Source organism: Apostichopus japonicus, chromosome 23 (assembly GCF_037975245.1).
Source record: "Apostichopus japonicus isolate 1M-3 chromosome 23, ASM3797524v1, whole genome shotgun sequence".
Lineage (NCBI taxonomy): Eukaryota > Metazoa > Echinodermata > Holothuroidea > Aspidochirotida > Stichopodidae > Apostichopus > Apostichopus japonicus.
This window is the reverse complement of record NC_092583.1, coordinates 15447257-15468763: the sequence shown is the minus strand read 5'-3', so window position 1 is coordinate 15468763 and position 21507 is coordinate 15447257. Positions and strand designations below refer to the sequence as shown.

Here is a 21507-nt window from a genome sequence, read left to right as displayed (position 1 = left end):
CCTAAATAAACAAAGGTATTTTTTAAGCAAAAAGGGAACATTTGAGAATTTTCAAAAAATTGGGAGGGAGATGTGTCCCTTGTGCTCCCCTTGCTCCCCCTCCCCACCGACTCCGTCACCATGGCTTATTAACCATCATTTAACCGTTAATTTTAGTATTCTGCATTAAATGGAAATCGGTGTTCCACTAATGTCTGGTAATTATTTATTATTTCAAATTCTAAATCGTTCAGTTTTAATTCTGATTTGATCATTCCTCACATGAAGCGATTATAAAGGTTTAAGTTGAATCGGTTATGTTTTCAGTTACCAGTTTTTCCTTTGATTGAAATCACATTGTGACCAATTCATCTAAAATTTAGCTCTTAAAGCTTGTAAGGCTTACCTTATAAGATCTCGCCACTTCCAATTCCCCGTTTTGTGATGAAGAATCACAGCGTCCATTTTTGATATATTCGTAATGTTTCTACTCTGTACATATCTGATAGTGCAATTTTGTTCCGGACAAAAGTGTTTGCCTATGTCGTGTTTCAATTTAAGCTGCGCGACTATTTGTATCATCTTTTCGCAAGAGCCTTTTTCAAGGTTGTCTGAATTTTCTCTCAAGTCATTTTTATTTCCATCCACAATATTTTTGCGAACAACGTCAACTTTTTTATGCCTCTTCTTTATGTTATGATCATTCATAAACAATTGAACTTTCTCTGACGAGCTAGGATCGACATGTACTCCCTTTGCGATGAAATGATTATTTTGCTTTAGTCGTCGTTTCGTGGTCCACTTTGGGTCGTTAGCTCCCTGAAAACGCTTTGGCGGCCATGTTACTGACGGTTTGGAAGCCTTTAAGAGATCCGTAAAATATACCACTTCAGCTAAACTAACAAAAACCAGAAAGATTCCTAACCAAAAGATATGCTTTAACTGTGAACGATCCATACCGAATTTATTGGGTGCTGAAAATGCGTCTTTGAAAGGTGAGATGAAATATGTGTCTTTCTCGGGCTAGCAGATATCGGTCGAGCAAAACCAATTTGTACACCGTACCAGCGTGTAAACATTACTAAACTCATGGAAGCTATAGCTGAAGTTGAAGATTTGCAATGATTGTCATGTCTAGTAAATAATTCACTCCATACCGCGTAAGATGCAAAGGCTTGAGGCCTATCTACTTTGGAAAACTATTGGTATGCAGACAACATAAGAGATCTTACGCTACGGCTCAGTAGGCCCAGTAATTGTTCGAAAGAAACCATTGATAGGAAGAACTTGTTTCCATCTTACCATCTTCAAACGTAGTCAGACAGGTGCGCATGCGCATATAGTATATGTTATTTTCAACAGAATTGTCCTACTTACCTACACCATGGAGGTAAACCTCTATGCCTACACACACCATCCTCATAATCACTCAACCGTGTAAGGGGACGTGAGCAGTTCGATTGACGTTTCTTTATGAGTATTCAAGAGCAGGCGACACTTACATAATCAAACAAACATACTGCCAGCTTAGTTTCTGGAGGGAGATAATGCCCGGTGTGACAGTACAGAGTCTCCCTGTACAAAGTGTTCAGGGGGTATTTTGTACCAGCACATTTAGTCCGGCCAGACAATATCTTCTAAAAAGTTTGAACCCTCTTCACAGCAAATATAGTCCGGCCGGACGAAATGTCCTGGTACAAAATGTCCGCAAATACATCATAGTATATTCTCTCCTCGCATATAATCTTGGCAATTCGCCATTCAAAAGGCAACTATTCGTTATATCAATCATTAAAGCAGATGCATACATGGTTTGATGTTACAGGAAATAAATGAGTCGTTGTGCGTTTGCATAAAAAAAAACAGAAGAAGAATTAACAATTCTTCCAACTGTCAATTGTTGTAATTGCTGCTATTTTATCCCCCGTATGTGGTGTTTATTCCATTTTTCATGTTGTATTCGGCCACTACAAAGCGTTCATATAGCCATCTTTACGGAAAGATCGAGTCAATCTTATACTTCCTCCTCAACGGAGGGAGGGTACGGGATAGGGCGGGCAACAGCTTCAACCCCCCCCCCCAAATGAATTGCAGAGAAAAAAGATGACGAACTTAAAGAAGTTTTAACTTCATCTTATAGTACTTCCCCGACACACAGTGGGTAAGATTGAGCAATTATGGTTAATTAATCCACGAGAATTGCCTGGCCAATATGACATTTCATCTGTGCATAACCCTTATTATAGGACGGGATCCGAGGGTCTTTTTCAAGTTACATCCTAAACGGAATCGACAATGTTGTATACATAACTCAGGCCCGTACACAGAAAGAATTTTGAGTGCATGTGGGGGAGGGTGGGGGGGGGGAGTAGTTGAGATGGTAAGATATAGAAGTGGAGGGGTCTTGTTAAGTCTGTGATACTATCTGTGATGAGCTCTAAATATTTTTATTTGCTAATAACAACCATGAGGTAGCTGGAAGACCACTTTAATGTTTACTTTCTTTCACTTCGTTATTTTCGATGCATATTTCGATTCATTTTACATCAAATTACAGCCAAAATGTTCAGTTTGTTTGGAAACACACGATATGCTCTTCAAAAGAGCTGCAAACATCAAAGAAACAACAACAAAGCCATATATATATATATATATATATATATATATATATATATATATATATATATATATATATATATATATTTGAAAGAGCGGATGTTGACATGCTTGGTGTATATGATGAATGTAGAAAATGAGACTTCAACAAGCACAGTAAGAAAGTATACAAAGTTGTATGTTCCACTATTTACCCGGTTAAGGCTTTATCAAGGAATGAGGTGCAACTACCGACTCCGTGTATATAAGTGAAAACTTTAAAACCAATTCCCCTGAGCTGAAACGCACCAGCGAACAAACTGAATTCGGAGCGCACAGACGGACCAGCAAGATGTGAAAAGCTTAAATATCCAATTGACGTCCAGCACAGCCATTCATTATTACTGGCTTTAATGGTAAGGGCTTTGATTATTTTTCTTTCACTGGTATTGAGTAGGTTGTGATGAAGGATTTGCCAATTGATATTTTCTCCAGATTTCGGATTTATATTGTGAGTTTGTAAATGGGTGTATATGGTCTGTTTAGTCATGCGTAGATGTTCTTTTATTCTCGTTCCAATGGTGCATCCCGTTTCGCCGATGTATGTAGACGAGCAAAGATTGCATTTAATCTTGTAGACACAGTTTTTGGCTAAACAGATATTCTTCTTTACAGCGATTTTGCAGGTGTCACAGTTGGGTGGGGAACCCTGTTTGTCACGTGGCGCGGTAAACAAACTCGTTGATGGATTACCTGTCATGAAGTGTGTTCTCAGATTTGTAATTCCCGATCTGCTGATTGTTGCCAGGGTCTGCCGTTTTATGTTCTCGTTCACAAATGGTACTTTTAGGTAAATTCTTTGATCTTCAGATGGTCTAGTAGGGGTGATTATTGTGTGTTTCATGGTTGAGTTCACGAATTTAAAAATTTTTTTTTTTTTAGGATATCCGTTTCTTTTGAAGTTAGTAAATATTGGAACATACAATTTGTATACTTTCTTACTGTGCTTGTTGAAGTCTCATTTTCTACATTCAATATATATATATATATATATATATATATATATATATATATATATATATATATATATATATATATATATATATATATATATATATATATATATATATATATATATATATATATATATATATATATATATATATATATATATATATATAAATATATATATATATAAATATATATTCTGTTGGTCTCTTCATGTTTTTGAATACGGGCAATGTGCTGGTACAAAATGTCCCCCGGACACTTTGTACAGGGAGACACTCTGTACTGTCACACCGGGCTGGTGAATAGTAAGATACTAAAAGGATGAGGGGTTTCTTTGGAATGATACTATTAATATTAAAAGCTCAGAATTTGAGGACAATCGATGATTTTGTTTGATTCTTCTACAATTAGTTGAAGATTTATGTTAATGAGGGCGGAAACAATGACATAGGCCTAGTTGATAATTTCTTTATATTTTACTTGGCCCTTTCCGTGACTTATTTTACCAGATCAACAACAAAAGCCACTATAATTACTTTCTCGGAAGAGGAAATGTTAGTTTTTATTTGAAGTAATTTCGGAGTGGTTAATTGAGCATTGAGTTTTGTGCTTTGATCAGAGTTACTTTGTTCTCCTAATTTTTTTTTGCAATTTACACATTGCCAACGGAAAGTTTTAGACCAAAACGCTCACAGCGAAAACTAAGAATAGCCCGTGCAGCAAGCATGGCTTTGCGGTTTATCTGCTGACCTACTTTTCCCCGCTGCACTGTGGGCAATCACGCGACGGCGGATAGCGTCAGGGATTGTTCCATTATACATTAGGGGGTTACTACTAATGTAGTACTAGGCCAAACCCTCACTATGACTTGTACTTGAATTAGCCTATAGGCTGCAGTATCAGTACTAGTATCCTATACGCAGCTTGCAAAAGCCTAACACCGTAAGGCTATATTGCGTGCTAGTAGCACGCAATATAGCACGCTGGTACACAAAACAGTGCAGAACTATAGTCTTTAGAACAACTACATAACCTACATACTGTGGTTTGGTACGTTCCAACTACACGTTTCACCGTTGCTTCGCGTGGTCAGAAACAGGTTCCAAAAGATACAGAAAATGTCACTTTGGAGGTATTATTTTCAACCGAAATTACAATTAATTTAATATATGAAGTCTTTTGAAAGTTACTGAGAAGTATTTTGAGTTGAATCTAACAATAACTCAGGATATCACAATATAATGAAGACAACAACAACACTTCTTGACTGCACATTCACCAACGTGTGCTGAGTACAGTATATTGTGACGTCATGTCGATTCGAAACAAAGGGAAACCAAAGGGAAGATCCCTCCCATATCCCTGATTTTTTTAGTTTGCAATTTGGCGTAAGGTTCTCATTGGTCAATTTAGTACAGAATCGGTAGAAAACGTTATGAATAGGCCTATTCATAGTTTAATTCACCGTTTGAACTGGGATTAGGACTTCGCATACAAAAGTTACGGTGCCAATTAGCCCACACAGTGCGGAAAAACTAGGGTTTTCAAGTGTACTCTCATTGAAAATGTCCTATCTCTTTTTTTCTCTTTTTTTTTTCATTTCAAATTGGCGTAAGGTTACCGAAATATATATGGATTAAGGCATATACCAACAGAAAGCTAACCGTTTAAGCTTTCAAAATGTGGATGGTCCAATATGATTGACTAAATACTTTAGAAGATACAGGTTAAAACCACTGACCTCTAACCTTAGAGGTCAGTGTTTAAAACACATACAAAATGGCTCTTGCGCTACACAGTTAAGGACACTCTCGGAGTGCCGTGAGCGCTATGTTCCGTTATGTTTTGTTTTTTTACATTGGTAGGCTACACTCTTATATACTCTATAGATTTGTTTAGCAAAGAAGAGGTTTGCCAAGTGTCAACAATGAATGTTAGCGTTATGTTAAACTAGTCGTAAAAAACACTCGACGTTTTCCCTGGGCATCAAACTAAACATGACATTTTAAATTTATACAATAACAAAATGGACTCGATTTAGGGATGTCAGCTTAGAAAAGTATGATGTTTTATTACGTTTTCGTGGAAATCAGTCTGCGAATTGTTGACCAATTCTCAGAGACTTCCCGACATGACATCAACATTATCCGACTGACAATGACACTTCAATTTTTATTAGAGAATATTTATTCTATCAGACTGAATCTCCATTTAAAATCCCCATACATATATAAAACTTCATTCCAGTACATACTTCAGACATTCTGTCAGTATATAATATGGGTTCAATAATTGTAACCAGTTCTGTTTCTACCCTACTCTTAAAATTTTGGTTCTTTCCTTATGAAACTACAAACAAAAAAATGTGTGCGCTTCGCGCGCTGCTTGTCCTCTTTCGTCTATACTCGCTGGCACCTTTCTTCAATTCTACATTATATCAGGCTAATGCTTCAGCCCGTAATATGGTAACCCTTTCTTAACACCTAGTTCAAACGTAACCGGCAACAACCCCGTTATGTTCCTCTGTAACATATTCCAACAACCCTTCTTCAAATTACGTTTTGTAGCACCATATTGCATAACCCCTCCCCCACGACACAAACAAACTCACACTTCGCCAGCCCTCCCAAATGCAAAAGTACCTTCCTGTTTCTACGTCAATTTCGTGAATACTGGTCAGTTGGAAAATGATCAACCAGCAGATATTGGTTTTGTTCCCTCCCCCACTTTCCAAACACCGGCCAAGGGCGGCGGAAGTACTTTTAATCTGGGGGGGCACCGATATCAAAGGGCACTTTGCAGAAATTCGATTGGACTGATGTAGCCTGATATTTAGTACCCTTTATAACTCTTATTGTATTATCTTATTTGCGTATACACATCACTCCATCAACGCCCCCCCCCCCCCCTCAAGGAAAATATGCATACTAGCACTGCAATATCCAACGTGCAAATTGGGAAACAAGGAACAAGTTTTCTATTGAGACAAATGAGGTGAAATCATGCTAGTTGCTAATGTAGGAATCTTCCGAATCAGAGTTTATTTCTTGTTAATATCTTAACAAATTGTTTCCATTCGAAATAGCTTTGAGTATGACCCACATAAATTCATTAAAAGTCAGGGACGTAGCCAGGATTTGCAAAGTTGTGTGCACGACTATCTGAGCGGAGCGCCACCATCGGTTGGCGCGGAGCGTACAAGAAAAATTTTGGTTTTACAAACCCCTCAGATGGCCGGAAACGGCCCTTCCCGAGTGTTCATTCTGGTTCCCTGGCCTCTTGCTAACTTGAGACACCTCAATTTTTATGTAGAAAAAGGGCACATTTTTAACCCTGAGGAAAAGTGGGGGGGCACGTGCCCCCTGTGCCCCCCCGGTTCCGCCGCCCTTGACACCGGCTGACGGGGAAAGGGAAAAGGGGCGGTAGATCCAAAAAGTTTGAGAACCACTGCGCTAGATGGAGCTTATTTTGGTGGGCGCAACTGATTTACATGTCATTATCTACACTGAGGTAGTTCAAAGCTGCAACCCCTGATGACACGTTCATCAGCAGCGGTGCTGAACGTTCATGCTAACTTCAATCGGGATTAATTACGTTATATTACGAATGTACGGCTGAATGTGAGGCTCATTTGACTCATGGAGCTTTCTGTTTACAGCTCCATGCTTGACTCAAGTAAATATTCATCCTATCTATCGTTCTACGTACAGCAATATGTTGACTATGCCTAAGTTACGTAAATGGTCTATTTTCACGAAAGTGACATGGGTCTGTTTTATCATGTGCTAACTGGTTAAGCGAAATGTTTATCCTATTCGAAATAACACGTGCAATTTTGTACTATGAGACATAAACAAGCAAAGATGCAATGTGAACTCACGGAATGTGGTTATGATATGCTATCTGCTGCTTCCTCTTAGAAAGCATTAGCCTATTACTAGTATTAAACAATTTTATGTGAATGTACATTTTTCCACAGGAGACTTTCTCTGATTGAAGATGCATTCTGTGATCACAATTACTAGACAAGTACATTTTCAGGCTCCCTGTTGTACAGCTTGTCAGTCTTTGTTACAAAAGTGGACACAAGCTAGCAGAGAAAAGGTAAGTTTTGTTAGATGGTTGGCTGCAAAAAGGTTGTGTCAGATTATTTTGATACCACGATCACGTCCTGGTAGCAACGTGGACAGGGGTCTGACGTAGCCTACTATAGACCTTACCCTGGGGATAAATTTTACGGTTAGGAAGCCTGCAATAAATACTTAAAGAATCTGGGAAGGGGTAAAAACCTGTAAAAAACCTTATTCTATGAGGACTTGTTCCCTCTTTCTTTCAATTAATATAGGAACTATCAGTCATAATGAGAAGCACATTTATAGGAGGATATTTCATCACAGAAATTTTATGGGGGTAGCTTCAAATATTAAGTATATATGTTTCTTATATATTCTTAGAGCACTGCAGTTGTCGATATACCTGTCATCAAAGTTCCCAAGCGACTGGAGAAGAAAGTGGCATTGACACGAAAAGTGAGAAAAGACAGAGGTCAGTTTCAGTGGCAAGGACGTGTATTTAACAGTCGTCCAGGAAAGGAAATTTTATCGGCAAAAAGAAAGGAATTCAACTACTATCAGAATCAAATATATGAGACAAAGGCCCCGGTGAAACTTGCCTCTCAAGGATGGAAGCACAAGAAATCAGTTGGAGACCACTTCACACTACTGGCTCATCGAGGGGTAGGCAGGACTCTACATCTTTCAGTTAGCAAGAAATGCAACAGGCCTAGACCATGGGCTCTAAATTTACCGTATCAAACAATGCATCTTGTTTAAAACTCCTGTTGTAGATTTCCCCGATTTTTCAGAGAGTTGTCAATGAAAACGTTTTTCACATGGGTATATCTGCATTGTCCAAGAGTGTGGATGATTTTTAAGTGTGGTTGTTTTTGTCAATTACAACTAGAGTTAGGGTTTTATTGCTTTCACTTTATAGCTATTTTGCTGGTTATTTTAAGGTCTTCATATTCCATTTGTTTGCATTTAAAGTTATCTAGAATGTACGACTGGGTGCAATTTATAGAGAATATCACCAATGACAGACAATGTGTCAGTTAAAATATGCATGAATCGGTGTGTGGCACCTTGTTTCATTTAAATATTTCTTAAGTCCATTTGTTTGAAATTAAGTCGTGGTTTCTTAACAGGAAGGAACTTCTGTAGGTTGGTATAGGGGTTCTGTTGCTCTTTTTACCACAATTGTGTCATTTCTTTTGGGACCAATTTGCTGATCATTCAGTTGGAATGTTTGCTTAGCATCACCTACAGTTTAAATCACTTAAAAATCTAAAAGATACGCTTTTGCACTTGAATATACAGTAAGAACTAACACTTACTTTCACATGTTTTCGTTTTGTTTATATTTCAAGAACCCTTCCATATATGACCCAGACTTGGAAGAGAAGGCCAACCTTCAATTTAGTAAATATAATCTTGATGACAGGTTATTAACTGAACTGGAAGACATCAACATAGTAACCCCAACCATCATACAGGTTTGTCTGTTTATAGTTTCTAAAGACACACAAATTTCTTGATATATGTGAAAATGGACAAACTATGAAGCAAACCTAACACAAGTATTTAACCACTATTTTTTTTCGTAGTTTTGGAGTACCTTGCTTGGTAAGCAAACTGTTGTGAAAATTGTGTTCTCACAAGTTTTATAGGGGTGATTAAATTGGGCAAACTACAGTAGTACCGGTAACTTGTTCTATTGACCATGCCAAACTTTATGCGCATAGAAAATACTGGGGATAACAGCCTCTACGTAAAAAGCCTCATTCACCTCCCCTCCCTCCCCTACCCCCTACCAGATAAAATAGCCCACCCTAGCCAATCGATAATTAACAAATAACTACAACAACAAAACAACAGCATTATTTGAAGTGGAAGATATTTTAAAGTATCTTGAAATTTTAGTTGCTTTTTTCTCATCTCCTTGAAATAGGATATTGCGATTCCTGTCCTGATGAAAGGGAGGAATACGCTCTTTGCTGCAGAGACGGGCAGCGGTAAGACACTGGCGTACTTATTACCCATTCTCGATTCCCTATTGAAGCAGAGAGATAAGTATGATGGTGGAGATGTAGCGAGTCCCAGAGCAGTTATCTTATTGCCTGCCAGAGAGCTGGCCCAACAAGTCCATGTAAGTTAGAAGGAGACACAAATAAAACCATTATTGGTCTATGTGATTGAGATAATTGCCATGTACAGTTTCCCAAACACAGCAAAAAAAAACTTCATTCCATTTGGGAGATATCACAGGAATTGGTATATATGGTAACAAAGAGACTTGAGCCCAATTGGTATCACGGTGTTGTTCTACCATCATAATTCCCTCGTGGGAACTTTCAGTATGACCGCCTCCATCCTGTCATGAGATGTCCACTTTGACAATTAATATATGTCATTATTATATACAATACATGAAGAACTAGAACTGAGATGTGGCATATTAGCATACTTTTTAGATATAAAGTCGCTAAGATTCTTGTCACTGTCAATATGTCTTGTTTGTGAATTTGGGGATTGTGTTAGGATTTAAAGTCTGCTTTTAACTCTTCAAGGTATCAAAGATTTGTGTAACAGTAAAATGTTTGCCATTCTCCTTTTTCAGATTGTCGCAGAACATTTGACGAAGAATTATGGCATCAACTCAGAACTTCTAGATAGGGTTTCGAACTCGGTAAGCAGCCATTTGTGATTATCCTTCATGGTGCAAATGGAATTGTTTGTTTTTAGTCCCCATAATAAGTAAATTAAGTTTATTTAAGTACAATCGAATCGGTATGAAGAAAGAAAATATATCATAGAAGGTTAGGGAGGTGGGGGAGGGGGGAGGGGGAGGGGGGTTGGAGGAGGGTGGAGTTGATTCCTCATAGACTATAGTTTGATGTTTAAGCAGACTGATATATCATTGTATCTTATTTGGTTTGTTTATTTGCTATCTACAGGATCTTGACAAAGAAAACTTAGAAAGACCTATTGACCTCCTGGTAGCTACATCTGGAAAAATTATCAAAGCTGTTAAAAATGGTAAGTCAACATTTTTATGAATGCTTGTATAGTAATTTCAATACCACTTAATTGCAGTTAAAGCGAACTTGCACATCCAAATGAATAATTCCTAAGAAGTTTTGATATCTAGGGTCGTTTAGGAATGATCAAGATCTTTGTTAGAAAAATTGAAATACAATCCAGTGCTGTGGTTGGCCAATTTCTCTGTACATTTATCATAGTCTATTTACACTGTTAAAACAATGATAATTATCAGGTTTTGTCATCCATAGCTTAGGAAGCGTATTCTCTATCAGGGTTGAGTTTTGGTCATTTTATTGGTTTTCCAAGGATGTCACTTATTCCAGCATCAGTAGGTTGTCTAGAAAAGGTTATTGTATACGGTAAATATTATGTTGGGCGATTACTGTAACAGAAACTAGTTGTCCCTCAGACAAACTGATTATGTTGTCTGAAAAGGTCTTTAATCAACTCAAACAGTTAGACAACTGAGCAAATTTAAAGCTGCTGAATAACACCCCCCCCCCCCCCCGCACAAGAGATTGCAACAGAGGTTTGAGATGGTGAGGGAGGGAGGGCTGAGGGTGTTGCAGTAGTCAGACCAATGTTCTGTGGTGTTGAAGTTGCTGGCTATGGCTGGATTGTTTCAATGTGAACAATTGGGAGTTTGTAGCTCCTCCCCAGCCACCCCCCTCCCCTCGGCATGGTGTTGGGGGCCTGTTCACGCACAGAGGTTGATCCATATCATATGGTATCATGAAATATCTCTTAAAGGTTTACCCTAAATGGCACAAGTCTTGGGACGTCACAATACAGTTAACTCGTTGACAAGATGGCTGCTGTTCTTTCAGGTTTGATCTCTCTCAGATCGGTTCGTCATACGGTAATAGATGAGACCGATACGCTCCTCGACGATAGCTTCAAGTCCAGTACTCTTCACATCTTAAAGAAAATGGAGGTAAAATGACCGATTGTCTGACTTTTGTTATATTCTCACAAAAATTTATAATAAGTTTGGACTTTATCATTCGACTGCTGTTAACTGCTGTGTGGATTACATTACATTACAAACCTCAGATCATTCCAGTAACAATGCACAGATTTGGAAAAGAAATAATAAAAATGTGTCTTTAATTCACTCATCAGTGACAATAAGTAGGAATTGGATTACATTTCAGCTAAAGTAAGCTTTTCTTGAACACCTGATTGTTTGATTAAAGTCTCATTAGTAAATTGTTAGTTAAGTACCAAATTACGTTCTTGTCTCCTTTTGTTTTACAAAGATAAGTCAAACACCCGTTTCACCTTTGGGGAGTGGACCTGGCTCACAGCTCATCCTGTCCGGTGCTACCATGCCCAAACAAGCCATCACTGCCTTGGAAGATGTCCTATCTGTGAGAATTACAAGGATAATTACAATCAGATCGGATTCCTGAATGATTATTTAATCTCTACCAGGGTTGTAATTCTCAAGTATATTGTCTGAATTGAGAATTTAAATTTGTCTACACTGGTCTTGTATTTTTAGAGAAAATTTCAAACTAAATTAGACCCCCTCTTTGCATTTTGCAAAAAAAAGTAGATATTATCCACTCTGCATTCCGACAGAGGAAATTAAGCTAACCTAGAACACCCTCTTACATTCTGACAGGAGTTAGCTAATCTATACACTGCCTGCATGATGATAGCATAGATTTAACTTAAGAAGCTAATCTATATATCCTTTCTTGAATTCTGTGAGGGATTTAAGCTAATCTAATACCCTCCTCCGTTCCGTGAAAACGATTTAGACGATTTAGACTAATATAGAGTCTCCTACGTTCTGCAAAGTGTCTTTGATTACTGGATTGAATATTAAGTTTGTTGCTATCCAGCAGTTTTGGTTATTTCTTGTTGTGCTATGACCTTTGACCCTCCCTAAGAAGAAACCTTGTTTTAACCTTCAGGAGAATTCGTTAGATGTCATATCAACACCTCATCTTCACCGGGTGCAACCTCATGTCACTCAGAGGTTTATGCGTCTCCATAGCAAGGACAAAGCAGGTGAGAACAGTTACAATGAGGAAGGAATAGGGATGGATGGATATGGAAGGATGGGATGGATGGATGGATGGATGGATGGATGGATGGATGGATGGATGGATGGATGGATGGATGGATGGATGGATGGATGGATGGATGGATGGATGGATGGATGGATGGATGGATGGATGGATGGATGGATGGATGGATGGATGGATGGATGGATGGATGGATGGATGGATGGATGGATGGATGGATGGATGGATGGATGGATGGATGGATGGATGGATGGATGGATGGATGGATGGATGGATGGATGGATGGATGGATGGATGGATGGATGGATGGATGGATGGATGGATGGATGGATGGATGGATGGATGGATGGATGGATGGATGGATGGATGGATGGATGGATGGATGGATGGATGGATGGATGGATGGATGGATGGATGGATGGATGGATGGATGGATGGATGGATGGATGGATGGATGGATGGATGGATGGATGGATGGATGGATGGATGGATGGATGGATGGATGGATGGATGGATGGATGGATGGATGGATGGATGGATGGATGGATGGATGGATGGATGGATGGATGGATGGATGGATGGATGGATGGATGGATGGATGGATGGATGGATGGATGGATGGATGGATGGATGGATGGATGGATGGATGGATGGATGGATGGATGGATGGATGGATGGATGGATGGATGGATGGATGGATGGATGGATGGATGGATGGATGGATGGATGGATGGATGGATGGATGGATGGATGGATGGATGGATGGATGGATGGATGGATGGATGGATGGATGGATGGATGGATGGATGGATGGATGGATGGATGGATGGATGGATGGATGGAAGGAAGGATGGGACGGACGGACGGACGGACGGAAGGACGGAGAAGGAGAGGGGGGAGGGTGAGGTGCAATATAATGCAAACTAACCCTGGGTGTGTGAGTCAATCAAATAAATTATTGTGATAAGTAAGTTATGCTAAATATAGTTATGATCCACATACAACAACTACAAAGTTTTTGTTTTTAATGATGAAATTATTAAGAAAACTAAAGGGAAGAACTGGAAAAAATCAGATGTATGTATATGAGTTAGTCCTTGGGTGTGAGACAAATTTGATTTATTACTGTTTTTGTTAATATCATCTCCTCTTAACTGCCTGTCCTACAAACTATCGTTGGGCTACCAAAATCTCGAAACCAAAAGCTTGACAGGCTACCAGTCTTCAAACTATTTGCCTAGCGCTGTCTTCACATAACTGCTGGTCCAATGAGGTCTGGTGTGAATTGCTGTGTTACCATGGTTGGCAAACTAATTCATTGTCAAGTGTTAAGTGTTGAACTGAAGCCCTTAATAATGCAACAGAAAGTGATTGAAAGAGTGTTATGTATTCAGGAAGTTTAATACAGAACAATCAAAAGTAACATCTGTACACCTTAATTTCCAAAGTATGACTGACCTGCTGTTCTCCTTGCCCCCATGCTCCCCCTCCACCCTCCCCACCCTCTCCTCAAGCACATCTGCACTCAAGTACATTCAAGTAAACTATTACATCAAATTTTTATGATTTGGTCAATTCAAACTTGTTTGACTTTTCTGCATGAAAATTTCTCTTCCACTCAGTTACCTTATTGCAGTTGTTAGGGAAGGACGTTAGGACCAAGACTGCAGTCATGGTGTTTTGCAACGAGACGTCAACTTGTAACTGGCTTGCCTATGTACTAGAAGAAAATGGGATAGATTGCTTACGGTTGAATGGAGATATGAAGACGAAGGTATTGCATCAATTTGATTTTTGTTTTTTATTGCTTTAGAGGCGAGGGGTTAACACGTCCAAGGATATCATAAAATGTGTGGATCATTGTGAGATATGCCCATATCAAGTATGAAGGAACATCTGAAAGTGTGAACAGTCCTTATGAGTAGGAAGAATGGGTGGGGGGGTTGCAGGGGGGAGTGAAGTTTTCAGTCCTGGAGACTGGGGTGAATTGAAGAGCTGAGGAAATATATGGGATAAAGTATTCTCATTCTCATTATATAGTTAAAAATAGAAATAAATGAAGACTTCAAACCTGTGACATATTACCTTGATGGTCCAACCTAGCTCTCGACACCTGGGCATGACAGAAACAAAAAGCAATTAGTCCAATCAGTCATAAATGTGAAACCCTGTATTAAAGGCTTATCTAGAGCATGAAGCCCTACATTTTGGTGTTTTTGTTTTTTCGTCATGGAGATAATATTTTAATGTTGTGATCGTCTTCAGGATCGGAGAGGAGTAATGGAGGCTTTCCAGTCTGGCTCATGTGACATTCTTGTTTCTACTGATATTGCATCTAGAGGTATAGACACTCACAGGGTAAGTTGAATGTTAATTAAGACTGATGTTACATTCTTAAGGATACCTAGTAGCCCCTGAGGTTCAGGGGGAGGGGGGATGGAGGGCTAACCTTTAAATGGGTTCTTAAGCTTTTAAAGGGTTACACATCATGAAGAGGATGATGTACTTTGAAAGGGTTACATAACATTTATGTAACTTGTAAGTCACTGTAGTAGTCACAGGAAAGGTTGAAATTTAATTTTCTCCAACAGTGACATAGCTTGTTGCCACAAGGGAATGAAAGGGAATTACCCTTTAAGGAGAGGGGGTCATATGACATTCTGATTATGTATCAAGAGGCAGAACTACTCCCAGGGCAAGAGGATCATGTTAACACTGCCAATCAGATAGTCAGGGATATCGTCGGGTGTTTGTAGTAAACATTAGGTCTTTCTCAGTTGAGGATGCCTGAAGAACTTTCAAATAGCTTAATATTCACTGTGTTAACGGATCATTCCACTGCTACAGAATTCTTCGGTATCTGTTTGCAAATTAGTTGTTTCTTTTTTTTTGCCTCCTAACTTGAAGATGTTTATATTAATGTATTTATCATATTTTCTGTATATATTTTTTGTTTTTGCCTTGTTCTTTTCCTGCCTTAGGTCGAGCACATCATCAACTTTGACTTTCCTACTTTCATGTCCGACTACATTCACCGAGTGGGTCGGGTCGGCCGTGTCTCGAGTAAAGCGGGAGGCAGAGTGTCCAGCTTTGTGATTCACAAGTGGGATGTAGACTTGGTGAATAAAATAGAGGTTTGTCTAAGACTTTATCAGACCATTCTTTCTTGCTCTAGTTGTTTTAGTTTTATCCAGCTGATCTGTTCGTTTCTTAAAGTGTAGAATGTGAGCCTACCTAAACAGTGGTATGGTCGTGTAGATAAAAGTCAGGGGCATTTACTCTAAGTAATGAAATCTAGCATCTGGATGGTTATGGGTGCAAGTGAGTGGTCAGCTTAAGTAAGGTGGTCAGCTTCAACTAGGATAAAGTTTTCCCCATCTGAAATGGTCTTTCAACATTGCCCAAATTTAAAATTTGGAGAGCCACCCCCCATCCCCCCAACATGATGCCCAAGTCTTACACAATTCAGCTTCTCCCACATGCTCATGTGACTGCTCAGAATCTTAAAGCAACTGCCTTCCCAGGCCGATATAATATTCCTGTATGTTTGGTTTCCCGAAAGGGAAAACTATGGAGTCACTCTTAACGACCTTGCAAACTTGTGAGGGGGAACTTGTGAGGGGGACCGTGGATTGCAAAGTCGGCAATGACAGTGAATTAATCAAGTCACACATCCGGATTCTATGCATGCAAAGTTCTTCAATACCCCCCTCATTACCTTTCTGGAAACATTTCATACTGTAGTTTTGATAAGTTCCTTATTCATTATTTTTATCATTTTTAATTACAGAGTGCTGTCAGGAACAGAGAAAGTTTACCAAGGGTTGATGCTAACATCAAGAGGAAACACGTTCTACGGAACACAGACTCCACACCATTTAACCAGCTGCTGTTTGAATGAGGAAAGGAGACACTTTTTATGGGGGGGGGGGGGGGTGGAGAGGGGTGAAAGATGGACATTGAGAAGTGATGGAAAGAGAACATGTTAGAGTAACTTCTCTGACTCTCTTGCACAAGTCAGAGAAACAAGAAATACACTGGTATTTTCTGTGAACTTTCAGGAAATTAAACAGAAACAAGGACAACAACATATTTATGTATTAATACTATATTTTCCATGAATAATTTTTCATGAAGACTTTTCATGTCTTTCTCTACAAGAAATACATTATCATGCTTGCTGCCACCCCTCCCCCCCCAAAAAAAAAATCCTTACTCATCTGAAGATTTGATGCATCTGTTTTCATAAATGACCATCAATAGCTCTACCTACCCAACCATTACAAAGGAAAGCTTATTTGTTAGATGAGAAAAGGCCAAACATTTGCGACAAGATAGCAGGAGAAAAAAATAAAACACAATTTTTTCCCCTCAATATCTATGACATTGGCCTATCTGTTGCACAATACTTTTGAAAAAGTAACATTTATTTGCAAGCTTTACAGGAAATGCAGGTTTAACAAAACACAACTTTGATTTAGGTCTCATTTGAACGGTTCCCATGACAACATGTAATTGGATCAGTCGGCTCACTCCATGTAGATACTGATAAGTTTTCATACAACCTTCTCAATCGTTATCTGGTAAGAATAAAAGTAGAAAGAAAAAAATTCCTACAAATAAAAATATTTCAGCTACCCTGTCTTCTTGGTCTCAGTACCATGTGCTAGAAAAAATATCTGGCCGGTCATTCCCGAGACGAGGAGTTTTGCCATATATACATGTACAGATATGCATATTGTACCAAGTTTGTACCCCATAAAGGCCTATGTTTACTGGAGGGTCAAAAGATGTTTCTCTGTCCAAGTCTATATTGCATTATTTCAACTTTTATCATATACAGATAGAAAAAAAAATAAAAAATTTCACTTATCTGTCAAAATTCTTAGGTTTCAGATCTTTATAGCCAAAGACAGTTAACTAAACAAAGATCTTAGCATCTTAAAGAAGTCTTTCTGTTTCAGAGTAGGTACTTTTTATTTTCAGGTCAAACTTATGAGCCATTTATTCATTGCTGCTGAGAAAACTAACAGAAAAGCTATTGCAAAACAAAACAAAAAAAACGGGTGTTGAGAAAAACATTTTACACAAAAAGTATCACAAAAAACTCTGCAATTGCCACATACGATTGATTTTTGTAGAGATTGGATTTCGTCGAACAAGACTGTCCTTGTCAATATTAACTTCTAGGAATTATAGAGATAATTTACCAATAAATTCATTTTCCATACATATAAAAGAGCATTATTTACACCAAATTAATGCAAACTTCTAGAAAGATGTTTTTGTTTTTATGAAGTTTTTTTTTTTGGTCTACTGAAATCCAGATTTGAATGTAACATTTTGAACATTCATCACTGTTACCCAAACAATGTAAAGTACACATTCAAAACTTATTTTAAAGCAATCACATTAGAGTCAAACATTTTTTTTTCCCCCAGGAAAAATTTGCACTATGCATGGTTGTAATATGAGTGGGTTAACCTCATGATTGTTTCTATCTACAAGAAATTAATATTTTGGCATACAAAATGTCCGGGAAAATAATATGTTCTGTTTAATAATGACGTAAAAAAAATCTGGTACATTCAAAGTAAATGTGATAAAGGTTACAACAATAGTTTATTAAGAGCGGCTCCAAAAGAAATTGAAATAATTTTGTTTGTTTTTTCCCCGCTTTCCTCTCTAAACGTGTCAAGCACTACACCTCCTATTCTCCATCTATATGTTATATAAGGTAAATCTATATGAAATAATGCCTAATTAATAAAGTTTACATACAACCATTCATTTTAAACCTTCTTGTATTATAGTATTGAGTAAGTGAAGAAGTTAATAACTGAATAGATTCATAATGCTATGTTTAATATTCAAAGCCCCATTGGCATCAACAATAAAGCTCACAGCTACTTATTAAGCTATTTTAATATACAATCCTTCTGTTGAAAACATTTTCACAAGTGAAAAATATATACAATGCGAAAAGTTTGTAAGTTTAAGAAAAGGAGCAAAAAAAAAGGGTGTGCTGTTGTTTTGTTTTTCTTTGTAGATTAAAGGAAGGAGAGAAAAAAGAAAAATTTTCCTTCCTTTGGCACAGTTCAAACCTAAAACCTAAACCAAAACCATATTAGAAAGCAAATGAAAACCAGAAAAAATTGATCAATAAAAAGAGATTTGCCAAGAATACAAACTCAAATGAATTGAAATAAAAACAAATTTAAAAAAATCTGGCTTAATTTATAGATATTCGGTTGAGCTCACAAGACAACAACTTTTGGAAATTATATGTGATTTTTATTTAACTGTACAAGCAAACATAAGTAGAATCATTTGACAAAAGTTATAAAACGAACAAAAACCTGACATCTTGATAATATCCAGAGTGAAGGATATGAGACCAAACTGCTCAAAATACATTTTTTGAGGTGTCATTTTTGCCAACGTATAAACATGAAAACAAACTGCCACCAAAACTCAGAAGACATTTCAAAATGTATCGACTCTTCAAGATTAAAACTTATAATGGTTCAATTCTGAATGTGTAAATGTCAATTTAAACAGCAGTGACAACATAATTAAGCTTCATAGCATCTGGGTTCTCTGCTAGACTAATTCAAGAATAACAAGTTTACATTATAAATTAAATATAATACATTCTTGCCCTTCAGTTATTACATGCGCAAAAGATTTGTCGATGAAAAAAAAACAAAATTGGAACCGCATAAAACAGTGATGACCAGCAACATAAAGAGAGATTTGACAAAAAACTTTTACACCAAAAACAGATTTTGCAGCAAACAAATATCATCAAGCTGCATAATTCTTTTGTTTTTCTTCAGAAAAATAAAATTCATTTATAATTAATCCAAATGAAATATTGAGATTTGCAATTTATTTTAAACAATTTACCAAGTTTCCCAAGGTTTTCGACATCTGATTGATGTCTCTGGCCCGATAAACTACAAATACGTTTTCTTAAAAACTACTTGTATGACAAAACAAAAAAACTAAGCATTTATATTCCAATTAATTACTTTGAATACCTCCATATTAATGCATATTATTTTTTTATTATTATTGTTAATATTTACTGGTTTATTTAACATATTTTTTCGTCATTGTGATAGAAATTAAATTTAATTTCATTCAATCCCCCCATTTACCATTCCAAAGAAAAAATTTAACTGTTGTGAATTTCAAATGCTTCAAAATGTCTTCAAGGTTATTTTTTTTCTTTTTTCTGGTGCTTGCTCTTTAATTGCCAAAAATAAAATAAACTCACTTAAAATATAAATTGTTTCATCTTTAGCCATGATAACTAAACCACCCCTTGATGAATGAAACAGTTGCTTTCTCTCCTAACTATTACAGTCTTTTGTTTTCTTGCATGGTAGCTCCACATGATAACAGATTTCCTGTTTCTCAAAAGCTCCTTCGAAAATCAAAACAATTATTTCGCACTTACATTGGTCTGTGATAATATATTTTCACATTTTAGTTCGTAATTTTGTATTCATCAAATGTAAGAGAAATCTATTTGAATTGCATTCAATATTAAGCTCACATTTACTATGAAACATCCAAACCAGAATCTATTTCTTCCAAAACCAAAATATTCTGAAGACCAGATCTGAGATACCGTTTGAGAAATTGTCACCCAAAGTAGAGCCTCGGCATGACAAAGTGAATTTATTCAATGAACTGATATACACACTCAGCATTGACCTCTGACATCAAACCTGTAATAGCAAGATACAAGGCTATGAGTTAACATTAAACCTGTCAGGCAACTACAGAATATTGGCAAATCTGGTGAATAAGTATCATTTTGTTATTGCAACATCTGTTCATCAGGAGAGGTATATATCTTGTCCAGTTCTTCTCCATACAATATTTGGGAGAGACATCACCATTTATGATATGTGTCAATGTTGTAATGCTTATACAAAGGCAGTTAATTATGTGTTATATATTATAACACTATTTCATGGGAAGGTACACTATATATGTGTGACAGTACACAGAGTGATAACTATTCTTTTTATGTCACACAGTGTGTGTGTCACTAGTTACAAAGTTGAACAATTACTGTTAGTGTTACAGTAGTTTACATGTTGTATGCAACATAGATTGGATCTGTTAGTGTTACAGTAGTTTACATGTTGTATGCAACATAGATCGGATCAAGCTGATCGGCTAGGAATCCGTCTCTCAGATGCATCCTCTGCTTCTCTCCCTTGGAGTTGATGGGGATGACACCAGGGTCCACCATCACCACCACACCTACAATCAGGTAATGTTCTTCCAATACCACATTGGTTACCAAGGGAACAAGGTCCAGGGCTTCACTCTCCTTCCCATCTAGCTCCACGACTACAACCAGAAGATTGGTCCATGTGAAGACCGCACTATTGGGTAAGATTCAGATATAAAGAACTTGTTAAAAGTAGCTATACCCAGCAAACAAAAATGAAATAATGGTAAATAGGGATCCATGAGAGCAGGTTTTCCCAGACATGTTCTATTTATGTGATGGGAGCATTATCATCATGATTTTACAGTGTTCAAAGTGTTTTTAGGTAGTAACAACAAAGTTGTCATACAGATTGTAGAAAAACTATCTCGACTTTTGATTTCGCCATCTAGCTACTCCGGTTTGGGGGCAATCGTCATGGTAACATTCCTCTAACTGTTCTAATCTTTTATAAAGCATATTGCAATTTTGTTACCAGTTTTCATTTTTTTCCCCCACAATAATAAATCAGGATTCTCTGGCAAGTTTACTT

At 37.5% G+C, this 21507-nt stretch overlaps 3 protein-coding genes across 9 annotated transcripts in view; 1 reads left to right on the top strand and 2 right to left on the bottom strand.

The window, feature by feature from the left end:
* The window catches only part of LOC139964897 (glycoprotein 3-alpha-L-fucosyltransferase A-like), an 8144-nt gene extending 6681 nt beyond the window's left edge, over nucleotides 1-1463 (bottom strand). Inside the window, exon 1 of the transcript XR_011792120.1 lies at nucleotides 386-1463. The gene's annotated coding sequence lies outside the window, so the exon portion shown is untranslated. The remainder of the gene's footprint in view (nucleotides 1-385) is intronic.
* A 5631-nt stretch (nucleotides 1464-7094) lies between these two features.
* LOC139964620 (probable ATP-dependent RNA helicase DDX28) lies at nucleotides 7095-19099 on the top strand. 3 transcript variants are annotated; one of them, XM_071966375.1, is made up of 14 exons: nucleotides 7096-7260; nucleotides 7565-7689; nucleotides 8040-8321; nucleotides 9011-9136; nucleotides 9592-9789; nucleotides 10261-10329; nucleotides 10598-10679; nucleotides 11513-11619; nucleotides 11945-12055; nucleotides 12608-12704; nucleotides 14344-14495; nucleotides 14987-15079; nucleotides 15703-15855; nucleotides 16512-19099. In XM_071966375.1, the coding sequence occupies exons 2-14, from the start codon at nucleotides 7585-7587 to the stop codon at nucleotides 16620-16622; spliced, it is 1686 nt and encodes a 561-aa protein (XP_071822476.1). In that variant the 5' UTR covers nucleotides 7096-7260; nucleotides 7565-7584; the 3' UTR covers nucleotides 16623-19099. The 3 variants fall into 3 exon arrangements, with proteins under 3 accessions (XP_071822478.1, XP_071822476.1, XP_071822477.1); XM_071966376.1 differs by having other exon boundaries at nucleotides 7096-7321; XM_071966377.1 differs by lacking the exon at nucleotides 11945-12055 and having other exon boundaries at nucleotides 7095-7260.
* Nucleotides 17171-21507, bottom strand: part of LOC139964616 (disco-interacting protein 2 homolog C-like) — a 92612-nt gene continuing 88275 nt past the window's right edge. For all 5 annotated transcript variants that reach the window (XM_071966364.1, XM_071966365.1, XM_071966368.1 and 2 more), the window contains one exon: nucleotides 17171-21129. In XM_071966364.1, coding sequence (XP_071822465.1) covers nucleotides 20877-21129 — 253 coding nt within the window. In that variant the 3' untranslated portion in view covers nucleotides 17171-20876. The remainder of the gene's footprint in view (nucleotides 21130-21507) is intronic.

What these genes read in the sequence shown, in the direction of transcription:
- LOC139964620 (XM_071966375.1), top strand. Translation starts at nt 7,585, where the DNA reads ATGCATTCTGTGATCACAATTACTAGACAAGTACATTTTCAGGCTCCC. An exon ending in CCTTGGAAGATGTCCTATCT is followed by an intron (nt 12,056 to 12,607) that starts GTGAGAATTACA and finishes TTTAACCTTCAG; the next exon opens with GAGAATTCGTTAGATGTCAT. An exon ending in CCATAGCAAGGACAAAGCAG is followed by an intron (nt 12,705 to 14,343) that starts GTGAGAACAGTT and finishes TCTTCCACTCAG; the next exon opens with TTACCTTATTGCAGTTGTTA.